This window comes from Siphateles boraxobius, unplaced genomic scaffold (genome assembly GCF_051911475.1).
Source record: "Siphateles boraxobius isolate OS27281-9 unplaced genomic scaffold, OSU_SipBor_1 53, whole genome shotgun sequence".
Taxonomy (NCBI): Eukaryota; Metazoa; Chordata; class Actinopteri; order Cypriniformes; family Leuciscidae; genus Siphateles; species Siphateles boraxobius.
In genome coordinates this window covers 7421851-7436462 of record NW_027509175.1, presented here as the reverse complement: position 1 = coordinate 7436462, position 14612 = coordinate 7421851, and the positions used below count along the sequence as shown (strand labels likewise).

The 14612-nt window shown below is 38.2% G+C and overlaps 3 protein-coding genes across 5 annotated transcripts; 1 reads left to right on the top strand and 2 right to left on the bottom strand.

Moving 5' to 3' along the window:
* The first annotated feature begins 1484 nt into the window (after positions 1-1484).
* Positions 1485-5428, top strand: fgb (fibrinogen beta chain). Its single transcript, XM_077205244.1, has 8 exons — positions 1485-1614; positions 1716-1730; positions 2027-2230; positions 2505-2688; positions 3140-3481; positions 3949-4071; positions 4513-4798; positions 4909-5428. Exons 1-8 carry the CDS (start codon positions 1543-1545, stop codon positions 5135-5137), a joined length of 1455 nt encoding a protein of 484 aa, XP_077061359.1. The 5' UTR covers positions 1485-1542; the 3' UTR covers positions 5138-5428.
* A 1031-nt stretch (positions 5429-6459) lies between these two features.
* Positions 6460-9682, bottom strand: LOC143714028 (fibrinogen alpha chain). 3 transcript variants are annotated; one of them, XR_013195386.1, is made up of 4 exons: positions 9139-9682; positions 8744-8927; positions 8083-8228; positions 6460-6956 (listed from the first exon to the last, which is right to left on the bottom strand). XR_013195386.1 is itself a non-coding variant. In XM_077204931.1 (4 exons), the coding sequence occupies exons 2-4, from the start codon at positions 8799-8801 to the stop codon at positions 6629-6631; spliced, it is 501 nt and encodes a 166-aa protein (XP_077061046.1). In that variant the 5' UTR covers positions 8802-8927; positions 9139-9682; the 3' UTR covers positions 6460-6628. The 3 variants fall into 3 exon arrangements, 2 of the variants coding, with proteins under 2 accessions (XP_077061046.1, XP_077061047.1); XM_077204931.1 differs by having other exon boundaries at positions 6460-6925; XM_077204932.1 differs by having other exon boundaries at positions 6460-6925; positions 8083-8223.
* A 163-nt stretch (positions 9683-9845) lies between these two features.
* fga (fibrinogen alpha chain) lies at positions 9846-13133 on the bottom strand. The gene is made up of 6 exons (XM_077205243.1): positions 12988-13133; positions 12725-12841; positions 12421-12604; positions 12147-12292; positions 11014-11899; positions 9846-10706 (listed from the first exon to the last, which is right to left on the bottom strand). The coding sequence occupies exons 1-6, from the start codon at positions 13039-13041 to the stop codon at positions 10009-10011; spliced, it is 2085 nt and encodes a 694-aa protein (XP_077061358.1). The 5' UTR covers positions 13042-13133; the 3' UTR covers positions 9846-10008.
* Positions 13134-14612: the final 1479 nt, after the last annotated feature.

Sequence of the window (14612 nt, the reverse complement as noted above, 5' to 3'; positions counted from 1 at the left end):
TTGAACCTGAACCGTGTCTTTTGACCATGTTTTATACAGTCTATGCTTTTGACAAAGCAGGTCCTATTAAAACGTGCAAAAATAATTTCAGATAGGTTGCACAAATACATTTTATTAGGCCTGCATGTTGTTTCATTTGTTATGGTTTAGATATTATTATGTTTTATTTTATTTTATTGAAACGTTTTTGATATTTTACAGCGGTAATTTAGGAGCACGAGATGTAATTCTGTATGCTTTATAATTTTTGAATCGTTTTTAACCGGATCTTTGAAGTGAACTGTTCAAAAGTACCGACGGACTTCCCGTAATGTGTTCATGACGGCTTGCTGGCACAGATCTGCGCAGGAGCAACACTCACGCACACATCTACCGCTACGGGATTGGATATTCACTAGAAATTATAAAATATCAGTTCGTTTAAAGTAGACTCATTTCTATTTTCTAAAATATCAAATAGCTCGCTTAAAGCCTAGCTTGAGAGCCTTAAAGTAGGCCTACGGTGTTAAAAAACAACAACTACACATTGTACTAAGTGTGTAGTTGTTGTTTTTTAACACCGCACTTTAAGGCTCTCAAAAAACTCCTTTCATTGTAAAAGTACTACAGCTTTTATTAAGCAATTAAGTGTAAATGAGAATTAATTCTCAAATCTTACTGTATTACAAATTATACATTTTGGCTGTGTGTTAGATAGCTACTCTCAAAACGTTTACTTAATTATATATATAATTAAGTAAATTATATATATATAATTCTGAAATTAGGGAGTAGGGTACATGTAGCCTACTATATTCCCTAATTTCAGAAGTTTGTCATGTCTGTTAGCTATGAGTCAAAGTTAGAGATGTGGGTGGTTGAAGAAGATATGGCACAACAATCACACTGGCCAAACAAACAGCAATGGTTTACTTGCTGAGTAATGCAGATTTAATAGAACATACAGAAACATTTCAACTGATTGAGCATTTCTCAAATGGAGATTCTTTCCTGTTTAATGTTAATCACAAAAGTCCATCATACTATTGAGTATTAGTCATTTAACTAAAAATGTTTTGTTTTATTTTTGCAGTTTGAACAATTCACATGCAATAAATATGTTGACATTTTTTATCATACATGTTTTGGCAACTAATGTATCTTAGGCAGTTAAATTAAAATGTGGCCAGAAGTGAGCCTTCTATTCCAAAATCTGTCTGCCATTGTAAATAACTTTTTACGTTCAATATTATAAACATACCAACTGATTATTGCTATAGTTTGTTATAGTGTAATATTATTTGTTTGCATACACGTATTACTTGATTGCTTCATGATTATTTATTATTTGTTCACATAATTTCTTCATTTCCCCAAAATGATGCCGTCCCTGAACTGATTACCAAAAGCGCCACATCGAGAATTAAAGATTAACCAGCACTGCAGTCCCTCCTGTTCCAGTGCAGGGGGGTGTATGGTATAAATTCTGGGAGAGCAGCACTGAATTATCTACAGCTGAGAACCTCACACTGTTGCTGGAACTGAAGTGTGAGCTCTACCAACATGAAGCTTCTCTTATTACTTTTCCTGTGTGTTGTTGGAACTCTCGCACAAGAGGAATATGATGATTATGGAGCGGTAAATTTATTAACATTCTAATACTTAATATAATTTTAATATTACATTTTGATAATGTAGTAATTATTTTCTTGTTTTTATATGCCGTTTTGCTTCAGGAAGCAAACAAAGAGGTAAGTCCTTTTTAAAACTCAAAATAGTAATAAATAGTCAATTCAAATCATACTGCATAAATAATACAGAACATATGGTTAATAAATTAATACCCACACACAGTGACTTTGGATAATATATTTGTCAGTTATTGTTGATTAAGATTGTATTACATTTTTTTTTTAAACTCGTCACATACGGTGTATGTGTGTATACAGATCATATTTTGGAGTACATAACTCAAATCATATGGAATGTGCAAACAATTACATAAAAAAATGCAGTGACATTTTTAGATGCATTGTTCTGAATTTAGCCTAAAGGAACCGTAGATGCCAGGGGTCATCGTCCTGTCAGTAGAGGTCGTGAGACGTACTCCTCAGGCCCAGCGGCCCCACCCCCCGTCAGTGGGGCAAGCCGTTATCGTGGACGACCAACTGCAGCGCCAGTGGGGAAAGCTACGCAGGAGAAGGAAGAGCACCCAGATTCGGGTGGATGTACCCACATGTCTGAGAAAATGGTCAGAGTGCCAATATGCTTTGATTCTGTTTGTGCAGTATGTACTTAGATGGGCGGCATAACCCATTCAGGCACTAATTTCTGATATTTTAGGATAAGATGACAAAATTGTAAGTGAGGCCTAGAGGAATAATCTTAATAACATATAATCTCCCATTGAAAACCCATTTGTTCAACCAATAATCTGAATATAACTGTTAATGGTGGTTACGGCCCTAATTTAAGTAAATACCACACAAACCACAATTAAATTATTTTTTTCTCTCTCTCTTCAGGGAGTGTTGTGTCCCACAGGTTGTGAGCTGAAGAAAACCATCCAAAAGCAAGAACGTAACGTGAAGCCGACTGTAGATCAGCTGAAAAGATCTGTGGATGAGTTGACCCAGTCCTCCAACTCTATCTATGGCTACGTCCTGGACATGACTGCAGAAGTAGCACAAAGACAAAGAGTCAACGAGGGTAACTAACTATACTTCCTTCAGAGAGCCTAGAATCTTTTGATCTGGAAGCAATAGCCCAGGGTGTTTCAACTCTGGCCCTCGAGGTCCATTTTCCTGCAGAGTTTTGGTCCAACCCTAAACCAACACACCTGAACGAGCTAATCAGGGTCTTCGGGATTCAGGAAAGTTATAGGCAGATGAGTTTGATCAAGGTTGGAGCTAAACTCTGGAAGGTGGACCTTGTAGGTCAGAGTTGAGAAACTCTGCAACTCTATTGTGATGAAACAAGGATGATTTTTGATTAGCATTCCTATAGCTCAGCTGTTTGATTCCCTGGGCTTGAAAATATATACGTTGTGTAAGTCAATAAGAATTAAGATATCTGCCAAATAAATAAAAATATCAACTCGTTATCCTTTTTCTAAGACATTCTCAATTATTATACATCCCCTCTTTGTGTTCTCTCATAGGCAATGGTTTGCTGGTTGGTCAGTACACAGACACTCTAGAGACACAGCATGCTTATATTAAGGATGCTGTGGACGTCACCTTCCCCCAGAATATCAAAATCCTACAGGCTGTGCTGGAGAAGGTCCGTGAGAAGATTCAGCGTTTGGAGAAAGCCATCACTACTCAGAGAGCCATGTGCCAAGCGCCTTGTAAAGTCAGCTGCCCGATTCCTGTGGTTTCCGGCAAGGAGTGTGAGGACATTATTCGTAAAGGAGGAGAGGACTCTCAGATGTACCTCATACGGCCTGATCCACTCAGTACACCATACAAGGTCTTCTGCGATCAGACGAGTCAAAAAGGAGGTATGTCGACTTCATTTAAACAAACCCCTAATGTAACTCAGGATCTCAAAATTATGTGGCCTATTGAGGAAAGTCACGAGAAACGCCCAACCCAGATTCATTGGGAAAACGTGCCTGGGGTGACATATCTGCAAAAGGATATTACGGTGCTTGAAAGTTTTGCAATACTTTCAATGTGAAATGTCCTGTGAGTGGCACTAAAAGTGAGTTCAGTATTATCTGAAACAAATGAATGTGAATCTGGCAACGTTTTATGTTGCCTGTTGTATTTAGGCAGTTCGGACATTAAATGTCTAATGAGTGGTGCTAAAAGGTTAGTGCGCTAATGCATTTGGAAATAATGTTGCACCTATGAACACCACCATAATCCTAACCGGTAACTCTTTTAGAGATCTGCAAAAATGTAGGTAGATGCATGTTTTTCTAATGATGCAACCTTCATCATAAACTTCTCTATTATTCCAAAGGTTGGGTGGTCATCCAAAGCCGAATGGACGGCAGTGTTGATTTTGGCAGGCGCTGGGACGACTACCGAAGAGGCTTTGGAAACATTGCATTTGATGTGGGCAAAGGACACTGCGAGACTCCTGGTAAGCTATGGCTAACAAATGATATGCAAAACCATGATATAAACTTAGAAATGTGGGAATCGGGTTTTAGAATGTGTAGTTTTACTGATGAACAAGAAGAATCTAGCCAAGAACTTACTTCAGACTAGCATTGCATATTGTGTGGTGGTTAGACCCTGCAGAAGACCAAGATTATGTTTTGTTGTGCTGGTTTCCCCTATCAGGCTTCTTAACTAGCTAAACCAGCAAGCTTACATGTTCAACCAGTATTGGCAAACAAAAAAACAAACAAACAAACGAAAAAAATCTGGTGAACAGCATATAATCACCAGTATACAAGCCTGTACCAGAATAGCAGTTCTAAACACTAATCTTTCCAGCAAGGTTCTCCATATCAATGTTACATTGACTGATTCACCATATCATCTCATTCTCTAATTAACTTGTTGTGGACTGTTTTAGGTGAGTACTGGTTGGGTAACGAGCGTATTAGTCTGCTTACTAAGATGGGTCCCACCGAGCTTCTGGTTGAAATGGAAGATTGGTCTGGTTCAAAGGTCTACGCTCAGTACGAGCAGTTCACTGTTCAGGGCGAAGCCACCAACTACATCCTAGCAGTTGGCCGTTACTCAGGAACAGCTGGAAACACATTGTTAGATGGTGCAACAGAACTGTTTGGAGAAAACCGTACCATGACCATCCATAATGGCATGATGTTCAGCACCTATGACAGAGATCACGACAAATGGTTCGTATGGTACAAATAGCTTCTCCTAATGATGGCCACACTGAATCCTGTATGGAAAAACTTCAGTATCTAATGTTCTTTCTCTCTCCAATTGTGTCAATCGTAAACAGGATACCTGGAGATCCTTCTAAGCAGTGTTCAAGGGAAGATGGAGGCGGATGGTGGTACAACCGATGCCACGCTTGTAATCCTAATGGGCGATACTACAGGGGCGGAGCTTATACAAAATACATGGCCAAGCATGGGACAGATGATGGCATTGTGTGGATGAACTGGAAGGGCTCGTGGTATTCGCTCAAATCTATTAGCATGAAGATCAGACCTTTCTTCAAATCATGATAAAAGTGAATTGAAATGAGATACAATGTGTCCATTCTTGTGTACATTCCCGTTCAATGCCACTCATTTCTTTTAGGTTTTTTTGAGAAATAGGAGGATAATGAAACCTGAACCTACATTTTTACTAGAGCTATTATTTGTATTTGCATAAAAGAGTTTTACTGAACTTGAAACATTTGGAACTGTGTTATTGGAAGTGTTTAAAAAGGAATATATGCAAAACAGTGTAAAACAAGATGGATACACAATTCACCTGATTTTCATTAAAGCCGGCCTATAAAATAAATTAAACGAAGTGTCTTCAGTATTTATGTTTTTTTTTTCTCATATTTTAGAGCTACAGTAGTATCAGTTTGGTATGAGATGTTTGAAGCTGCAATAGCAAAAAATTCAGGCATATTCAAAATGACTGAATATAAACACATACAGTTGTTTCTTTGGCACTTTATGAGTTCCAAATTTACACATTGTGGATTTTTCGAAAATAATCTGTATTAAAACACCATTCACACTCTCACAGGTTTATTTAATTTGTCTACTAATAATTTCCAAAAGTGTATATACATGCATCATGGGATAATTTTTGTGTGTTTATATTCTGTGATAGAAATGACAATGTAGACATTTTTAAAATAATAATAAACAAAAAAACAAAACAAAACAAAACAATAAAGTACCCTTTTAAAAGGTACTAATATGTTCCATTAAAGTACTATTATGTAATATGTAGGTACTAATATGCACCTTTTAGGGGTAAATAAGGTACAAACGCATACCTTTTGAATAGGTGCCGCTCCAACCTTTTTCTGAGAGTATCTATCCTAAACATACACAATTATATAAAAATGTCATAATTTATTTGACATAATTACAGCTTAGTTGGAAATGACTTCACATGTCTCATGTTTCATCCCCAGCATGCTTATTACCCATTTTGTTGTGTCCTTGGTAAACAACACTTTATTTAAGGGGCAAAATTGTTTGGTTGAAACATTCTTAATAAACATTGTTTAATGTCATACTTAAAAACTGAAAAAGGGGCCAAACACCTACACACACACATATGCCTTATGAAAAATGTTGCTTTATTGGCACAGAAGTCATGATACTAAAACGTTACACAGCTGTGAGATTTTAATGAGGTAAATCTGTGAAATGGCATTTTGTACAGTATCTCATTCACATTTGCTTCTTAGTTACTACTAAGGCACAGCTGTTTTAGTCTTTTTTCTCCTGCTGTTAAGAATAGAACATTTGTTTTCTAACACCAGGAATAGTGGACATAAGTTATAAAAAACAAGAAACTGTTAAGGTGATATTGCCTAAATAAACGGCACATGTGATCTTTAAATAAATATGCATCAAATATTTAACACAAGAAATAAGTATTTGTCAGTATAGCCTACATGCTCTTATACATTACCAAACCATACACCGTGTTGAATGTTTTGTAATCCCCAATATTACTAATCTAGACATAAATTGAATTGATTAAAAATCTTCAAGGAGTTCATCTAAAACCACCTGATGCTGCTCAATGTCTTCAAACTTTGTGAGAAGCTCATTGCGAACAATGGGAATTTTACGGTAAGTGGGGGACACAGCGGGCCTATAAGCAGACTGAAGTTTTAGTTTTTTGACTTTGGCGAATGATTTCCGCCTCTTCGAGATTATGCTGAACTGCGCCATTTTGATCTCCATAGCTTTGAAGGCTTCGTTATCAACAGCATGGTCAAAGGTTTGCTTGCATGATCCTTTGCACGCACGGATTTTGATGTCAATGTCCACCTTCACTCCAAAGAATTACACAAAAACAAGTCTGAATCAGGGCAAAAGTTACATTTCAACATTCAAGCAAATAGTGAAATCCCTTACTCAAACGTTTTTCGGAACATTTGATCAAATATATTGATTATGTGAACCTGAATTTACTCAACTGACCTTCCAGTCAACAAAAAAACAACAACAAAGAAAAAAAAACAGCATTAAAGGACAATTCCGGCCAAAAATTAACCTAGGGCTAAATAGCACATGGGTACCGAGTCGACCGTTCTCTGGGATGCGTTTTCATTATAATCGAATGTACCCAGTTTTAACGTTCGTTTTAGTATAACCACAGATTTACATTTATTCATTTAGCTGACGCTTTTATCCAAAGCAACTTACAGTTGCTATATATGTCAGAGGTCGCACGCCTCTGGAGCAACTAGGGGTTAAGTGTCTTGCTCAGGGACACAATGGTGTCTCACAGTGGATTCGAACCCAGGTCTCTCACACCAAAGGCACGTGTCTTATCCACTGCGCCATCACCACCCCACCAGATTATCAGATTATCTTATAACGCTAACGTTAGTGTATGGGGCATCGAATAGGCCTAAGTAAAAATAAAAATCGCTAGTTAATACCACTAACAAGGCTCAAAACAGCCCCACACTAACACGGTAGCATAAACGAGGGTCCCTACCTGCATACCGAAGCATTGAGAACTTTGTTAGTGTACAGACAGTTTAATAAGATACTTTCTAAAGACAGTACACTTCGCGTATACAAGCAGGAGCCATCTTTGGAAAACAGTCTCGACCAGTCGAACCACGAACGCCATGCTACGTGAGCTGAACTGTGACTATAGACCAGGGCGTAGCACGGCGTTCGTGGTTAAACTACAACTAACGTTAAAACTGGGTACATTAGATTATCATGAAAACGCATCCCAGAGAACGGTCGACTTGGTACCCATGTGTTATTTAGCCCTAGGTTCATTTTTAGCCGGAATTGTCCTTTAATAAACTTCTGAGTAGGCTGCAATATATACCTCTCAGAGATATTTATTAATACTATGTTATTTGAATGTTAGTATGACTTTGACTGTAAAGGTGCAGTCAAAGTCATACCATCTCTTACAAAGGCTTACAAAGGTTGAGAACAGCTAAAATAAAAGACCTTACCTCAGTTCGACGGATTTCATTTATCTGATCCCAGATCATGCGGTGATGCTTTTGTAAGTCTTCTGCAAGTTCTGTAGACCTCTTGTGCAGGAATGTTAGGTTTCTTTGAAGTTCTTCAGCAAACTCAACATATCTGAGCTCCTGCACTGCACATGAGAATACCATCAGACCTCCTCAGCCTTTTGTAAATGACAAAAAATTATAATAAAACAGATTTTTCTTTTTTTTTTATGTTTTGTCGAAGGGGCCTTCTGAGTAATTACACAGAAATCTAGGTTCTTGAAATGAATATTGGGCATAACTGTTCTGTTTGGCACATTGGCAGAATCCTTTGAACCAATAGGGAACCCTTTCAAAAAGTACTGTATAATTCTCTGAGGAGCATAGATGGAAGCTATTAGTTCCTGTCAATGATTCCTCAGTGACCTCTTTAGAAGGGAACGATTTGAGGCACTTGAAATATAAATGAAAACTGTGTGAGAACAGAAATAAATTATCTGAGGCAACTTCAAAAGGATGTCTACATGGGTTCTCTTGAGGATTCCTTCTTGTGTTGCAATCTAAGCAACTCCAAATGGTGCTCCAGGTATCTTCCCATTTTTTACTTGATTTCAGAATTAGATCTAAAAGCATATGAAAAGAACCATAACATTTAACATACTATATGTTTGGATGATAGCTTTTCTTTGTGACCCATAAAGCTGGACACTCATTTGCATTACTGATGAGGTGATGTCCCGATTTTGTTGAATCCTTCCACAAATATTTCTCAGTCGTTTATGAATGTCTTCATCTGCCACAGTAATAAGACCCTCCAGTTGACATCCAGATGGACATTTATCCTCCTGCAAAAAGAAGTGGTTTGTGATGTGCAATATAATATCTGATTATTTAATTTATGAATTATTTCTAATTTACTTATTAATCAATCTACCAAAAACACTTTGAAGATGAGTGATCTGCACTCTTAAAAATAAAGGTTCCAAAACAGGGTTTTCACAGTGATGCCATAGAAGAATTTTTTTTTTAAGATAGTGATTTTCCAAAATCACTCACCCTCTCCTCATCGGAGCACAAAGGGTATGTTGACCATGCTGGACACAGTCCAAATTTTCTGAAACCAGAGTGATTATGTTGTTTGCGACTGGATTTCAAGGCCGTACACACTGCAAAAAACCAAACACACTTGCGTTACACTTTAATGTTTGTTATTCATAGATGGATGATGGTGGCTAATTTTGAAAATTTCGTTCACATTAATGGGGTAATATCATTTGATTGTGATATATAGTGGTAATGTTGTAAGCTCATTGTTTGTTCAATCTTGATGTGAAACCACCTTATAAAGTCTAAAATAAATAAAATAACTAAGTATCTAAACCAGTAGGGCACAGACGACTACAGTCTTATATTAAATACTGAATATATTAAAGGTAGGTAAATGAGTTTTAATTATTAACTGTGGTCAAGATGATAATATGATCTTTAGGATACACTGCCAGAAGAAAATGTGCAAAAATTGTACCTTTAGGGGTACAACAACTTGTCACTCAACTTTGTATCTTATCTACCCCCTAAATGGCACATATTAGTACCTTAATCTAGGTACTGTTGTGAAACTTTTAGAGGTAAATAAGTAAGTATATATACAACTATACAAAGATGTCCTTATACTGCCCCAGTGACAAAATTGGCAAATGTTTTGCTGAGACATACTAAAATAAGCTTTATTTGAAATAAAAAAAAAACACCCAGTCCAAAACTTAAAGTGAACACATTTTTATTGGAAACATGAGGTATGATGGATGTGTAAAAATATACATGGCAACATTACAGCTTTACATTAGCACAAGCAGATTATTGATACTGATCATTCAAAGCAATGGCTATCTGTCCTCTCCCCCCAGATCCCCTCTTTATCACTTTTCAGACAGGTCTGATCTTCATTTTCACTACTTTGAGAGAGTAATCAGCTGGTTTGAAAAGCAGCCATACAACACCATTCTCAATCTCATAAGGGACTTGGGTGCCGGGGTTGTACTGTCCTCCTTTATAGTAAATCCCATTGAGATTGGCTGACTGGCAGTTATTATACCACCACCCTCCACCATACATCTCCGCACAGTTCTCTTCCCACTTATCGTTGTCCCGATCAAAGGTGCTAAACTTCATGCCATCATGTGAAAGGAAGGATGCGTGGTTAGGCTGTCCGTTCACTAACGCATCACCTGCGTCCCCCGTGTAATGGGACACGGTCAATGGGAACCCATCTGCCTCCGAGCCAACTCTAAAACTGTACTCGGCATATGCCTCGTTCCCTTGCCAGTCCTGCAGCTCAACTCTCAGAAGACTCTCTTTCTGAGTAAGAAGGTGTAGAAAGATGTTGCCGATCCAGACCTCACCCTTACCCTGTTGGTCTACCTGCCCAAAACCATTTCGATACTCCTTCCAAGTGCGATTGAAATTAACAGACCCATCCTCCCGCTGCTGAACCAGAGCCCAGCCCCCCATCCCAGTGTCCTGGTCACAATAAACCTCTACTACCTCGTCCGACCCAGCCAGCTTTATTTTGAACAGGCCGCTCTGACCGCCGTTAACATGCTTCTGCAGGATTTCAACGCAATCTGAAAGAAGATTACACACCTGCTGATTAGAGCAAAGCTGCATTGCAAATTCGCTTAATTAATTTCGGAACTAATACGGAATTTACATAGTTAGGTAACATTGTTTCTGGATAAGGGTATATGAGTGCAATTAAATGTGACATGTTGTTTGTAATTACTTGGATATTAGTTTAGTACATTACACCACATGCTTCCAAGAAGATCTAAGCAAACTCTTGCTAATATTGTTAGTATTATCAAGATAATTTAATTTGCTAATGGTTCACTTGTGTATGCTGCTTGAGTTAAGGGTTTCACTCAAGTGTACCTCCACCAACAAAGCCATCCTTGCGCTCGTCCTTCGATTTCACACTTCTTGCGTGGATGTCGGGCAGATCCTCTTCAACATCACCACGCATAAACGCCCCAAGGTCATCCCCAAAAAATGGGTCGCTAGAGAGTGTGGTCTTTGAGTAACTTTTGCTTCCATCTGACACAACTGTTTTTGTGGAGGATGACGATGAGGATAACTTTTGGGTATTAGTGCCAAGCCCCTTGAAGAAGTCTTCACCGAAGCCGCCTAGATCACTGGTGCCGTGAGTGAGAGAAGTGATGGACTTTTCATCCCCACCAGTCACGGTTATTTTTGTGGTGCCACGGCTCAGATCTTTCCCCTCTTTGGCTGCCATCAAAAAATCTGAATCAGAAATTCCTAGTTTTCCTAAACTTTCACACCCGGGCCCGCTATACGTAACCTCAATCTTTTCCACGGGGCCGTCTTTGGTGTGTGTTACCACTTTGTGCACTGACTTGGTGCACTTCGTGATGGTGGAGGTGGAAGAGGAGGTATGCGATGTAGAGGAGGAAGTTGAGCCCATACCTGAAGATGGGAACTTGCTAACAGTTGCGGCAGATTCGGCAGTGGAACCTTCCGCCTCCAGAGTAAGCTGCATCTGACCCACATCCCCGAAGAGGAGCTGCTTCTGCTCGGCTTTACCCGTTCCACTTTTGTATATGGAGGGTAACACCACGTCCTTCAACGGCCTGCTCTTCATGATTCCCAGGGAACTGACTGTCTCCACACTCTGCATGCGGATAGCGTCCAGATTGTCCATTTGCTTGTCCAGAGTCACGTAGCTCTCCTTGTCCACCGTGAACTCACTGTAGCTGGCGCAGGAGCCCTTGCATGTGCGTAGTTTGATGTCAATGTCGACCTGCGTCAAGAGATCATATTGGGAGAATGTGCTTTAATAGTAAGTTAAGAAATCACTGTAGAGATAGATAGATAGATAGATAGATAGATAGATAGATAGATAGATAGATAGAAAGATAGATAGATAGATAGATAGATAGATAGATAGATAGATAGATAGATAGATAGATAGATAGATAGATAGATAGATAGATAGATAGATAGATAGATAGATAGATAGATAGATTTTGTTGAAATATTTTGCACACCTCAAGTCGCTGCATTACAATAACTTGATCTTTGACCTGCGACTTCAGAGCGTCCAGTAACCGGAGTTGACGGTCGATTTTAATCTTGATATCAGTAATTCTCTGTCTCAGCTGATCAGCCAATGTGGCGTACCTGTTATCATTACCTGGGTGGAAGTAGAAAACATTATTTGAATTGTCTTACTTGTGTGAGCTTACAAAAATTAACTTTATCCTTGGCATTAATTATGAAAAATTTCCAAAAATCAAAGATTGAATCAAAACAAATTCTTACCGGCGGAAGAGGTCAGTCGCTCTCTCAGGTAAGAGTAAGTGTTTTTGGACACTTGATCAGCGGAGCGATAAAGTTTCCGGCCCTCGTCCAGGAGACTACGAATCCTCTCAATCTTCTTGAGGATATCGTGGTCTGCTTTGTCCATGAGGCCTTGAACTCGGCAGCCGGATGGACATTTGCTTCCCTGAAGAAATGAAATGGTCTTGAGCTAACTTCTTGTTGGGGCTTATTGAACTTTTCTGTGCTTGATGAAACCTTCAATCAATATGTATGACTTAAATAATAAATAAATAATAGTACATACCCAGTCATCATCTGTACACATAGGCCATTCTTTTGTCTGACAGGTATCTTGCGCCTTATAACCGTGTTCAATAGGACGAGCACCTCTAGGGTTCACGACTGTGTTATTGTCCTCTGACTGGAAAAAGAGTCAGAGAGGGAAAACTAATTTAGGTGCGCAAATACATTGTGATCAATGCATGAATAAATACATTTTTAGTGGTATTTGTTTAAGAATCCAAATGCGTTTAAATAAATGCAGTGCATAAAAGAAAAGTAACTTACCAGGGCAGAGGACACGACCACGAACAGGCAGAAGAGCGAATGTGTTGGCTTCATCTCTGGCCTCTTTGTGCAGAATACAGACTCTCACTGCTCACACATCCCATATGAACCCTTCTGATTGATCAACAGATTGACTCATTATTGACCATCGTCACTGATTCCCCACCCCGCAATCTGGAACAGAGAACAGTGTGTGAACAAACTCGCCCAACCGAAACAGAGATGGAGAGAGAGAGAGAGAGAGAGAGAGAGAGAGAGAGAGAGAAAGAGGGAGAGAGAGAGAGAGAGAGAGAGAGAGAGAGAGAGAGAGAGAGAGAGAGAAAGAGGGAGAGAGAGAGAGAGAGAGAGAGAGAGAGAGAGAGAGAAAGAGGGAGAGAGAGAGAGAGAGAGAGAGAGAGAAAGAGGGAGAGAGAGAGAGAGAAAGAGGGAGAGAGAGAGAGAGAGAGAGAGAGAGAGAAAGAGGAAGAGAGAGAGAGATAGAGAGAGAGAGAGAGAGAGAGAGAAAGAGGGAGAGAGAGAGAGAGAGAGAGAGGGAGAGAGAGAGATGCAAATTACACAATTTTGACCATTATCAACTGGTTTACGGGAAAGATAACATTTGTACTTGTACAAGAACTGACACTGCAGTATGACATACTCAAACATTCCACGTGGGGCTAACATATTAATGGAATATATATTTATTGTATCATTTATTATTATATTATTTAAAAAAAATATATTTGGGGACTTAAGCGGTCAGATTTATTTAATTCTATTTCAAATAAATGCTGTTCTTTTGAACTTTTTATTTATAAAAGAGTGCTGAAAAAAGTATCGCAGTTTAAACAAAAATACTAAACAGCACAACTGTTTTTATAATTTATAATAAGAAGAATTTTTTTTGGGGGGGTCAGTGAATCAGAATATTAGAATGATTTCTGAAGGATCATGTGGCACTCAAGACTGGAGTAATGATGTTGAAAATTAAGGAATAAATTGCATTTTAATATATATTAAAATAGAAAACAGTTATTTTAAATTGTAATAATATTTCACAATATTACCGTTTTTTTTTATCAAATAAATGCAGCCTTGGTGAACATAAGAGACTTTTTCAAAAAATATACTGACCCCAAACCTTTTAACGGAAGTGTAAGCCAGAAAGTTGTTTAACATTTGAACTATATTATACACATTTTTATATAATTTTAGGGTTATGGATAAATCATTCCTTACTGACTGATTCAACAGGATGATTCACTGAATGTTTGCAAACATGATTTGCACATTGAAAGTGGGAACTTGTGTCTGTGAAGATCATTTAACTGTCCTTTTCAATTACACAACTAATGTTTGTTTTAAGTTGTTTTTGATGTGCTCTCTCGTTGCACTACAGATAACATCTCTTATGTTGGCGAAAGACATCTTAGCTTTAATGTTCTTTAATCATGATTTTAGAAAAGATAACAATTTCGGCTACCAAATTTTCATCCAATCTGCCAACAGAATCTATAACAATTTTTAATTTGAATAAATTTATTATTAAAAAAAACACCATGCAAAGTGGCATATTGCTTCTGAAATTATATTACAAATGGTATATTTAATTGTAAAATTTGGGGACCATTTATGTAGGGTCTATA

Excerpts from the sequence above, each read along its gene's own strand:
- fgb (XM_077205244.1), top strand. The coding sequence starts at position 1,543 with ATGAAGCTTCTCTTATTACTTTTCCTGTGTGTTGTTGGAACTCTCGCA. Across the intron at positions 2,231-2,504 it reads CCCACATGTCTGAGAAAATG|GGAGTGTTGTGTCCCACAGG; the intron begins GTCAGAGTGCCA and ends CTCTCTCTTCAG. Across the intron at positions 3,482-3,948 it reads TCAGACGAGTCAAAAAGGAG|GTTGGGTGGTCATCCAAAGC; the intron begins GTATGTCGACTT and ends ATTATTCCAAAG.
- LOC143714028 (XM_077204931.1), bottom strand. The coding sequence starts at position 8,801 with ATGCAAATGAGTGTCCAGCTTTATGGGTCACAAAGAAAAGCTATCATC. Across the intron at positions 8,229-8,743 it reads AGCTATCATCCAAACATATA|TGCAGGAGCTCAGATATGTT; the intron begins GTATGTTAAATG and ends TCTCATGTGCAG. Across the intron at positions 6,926-8,082 it reads ATGAAATCCGTCGAACTGAG|GTGGACATTGACATCAAAAT; the intron begins GTAAGGTCTTTT and ends TTTGGAGTGAAG.
- fga (XM_077205243.1), bottom strand. The coding sequence starts at position 13,041 with ATGAAGCCAACACATTCGCTCTTCTGCCTGTTCGTGGTCGTGTCCTCT. Across the intron at positions 12,842-12,987 it reads TGGTCGTGTCCTCTGCCCTG|TCAGAGGACAATAACACAGT; the intron begins GTAAGTTACTTT and ends CTCTTTTTCCAG. Across the intron at positions 12,605-12,724 it reads TGTGTACAGATGATGACTGG|GGAAGCAAATGTCCATCCGG; the intron begins GTATGTACTATT and ends TCATTTCTTCAG.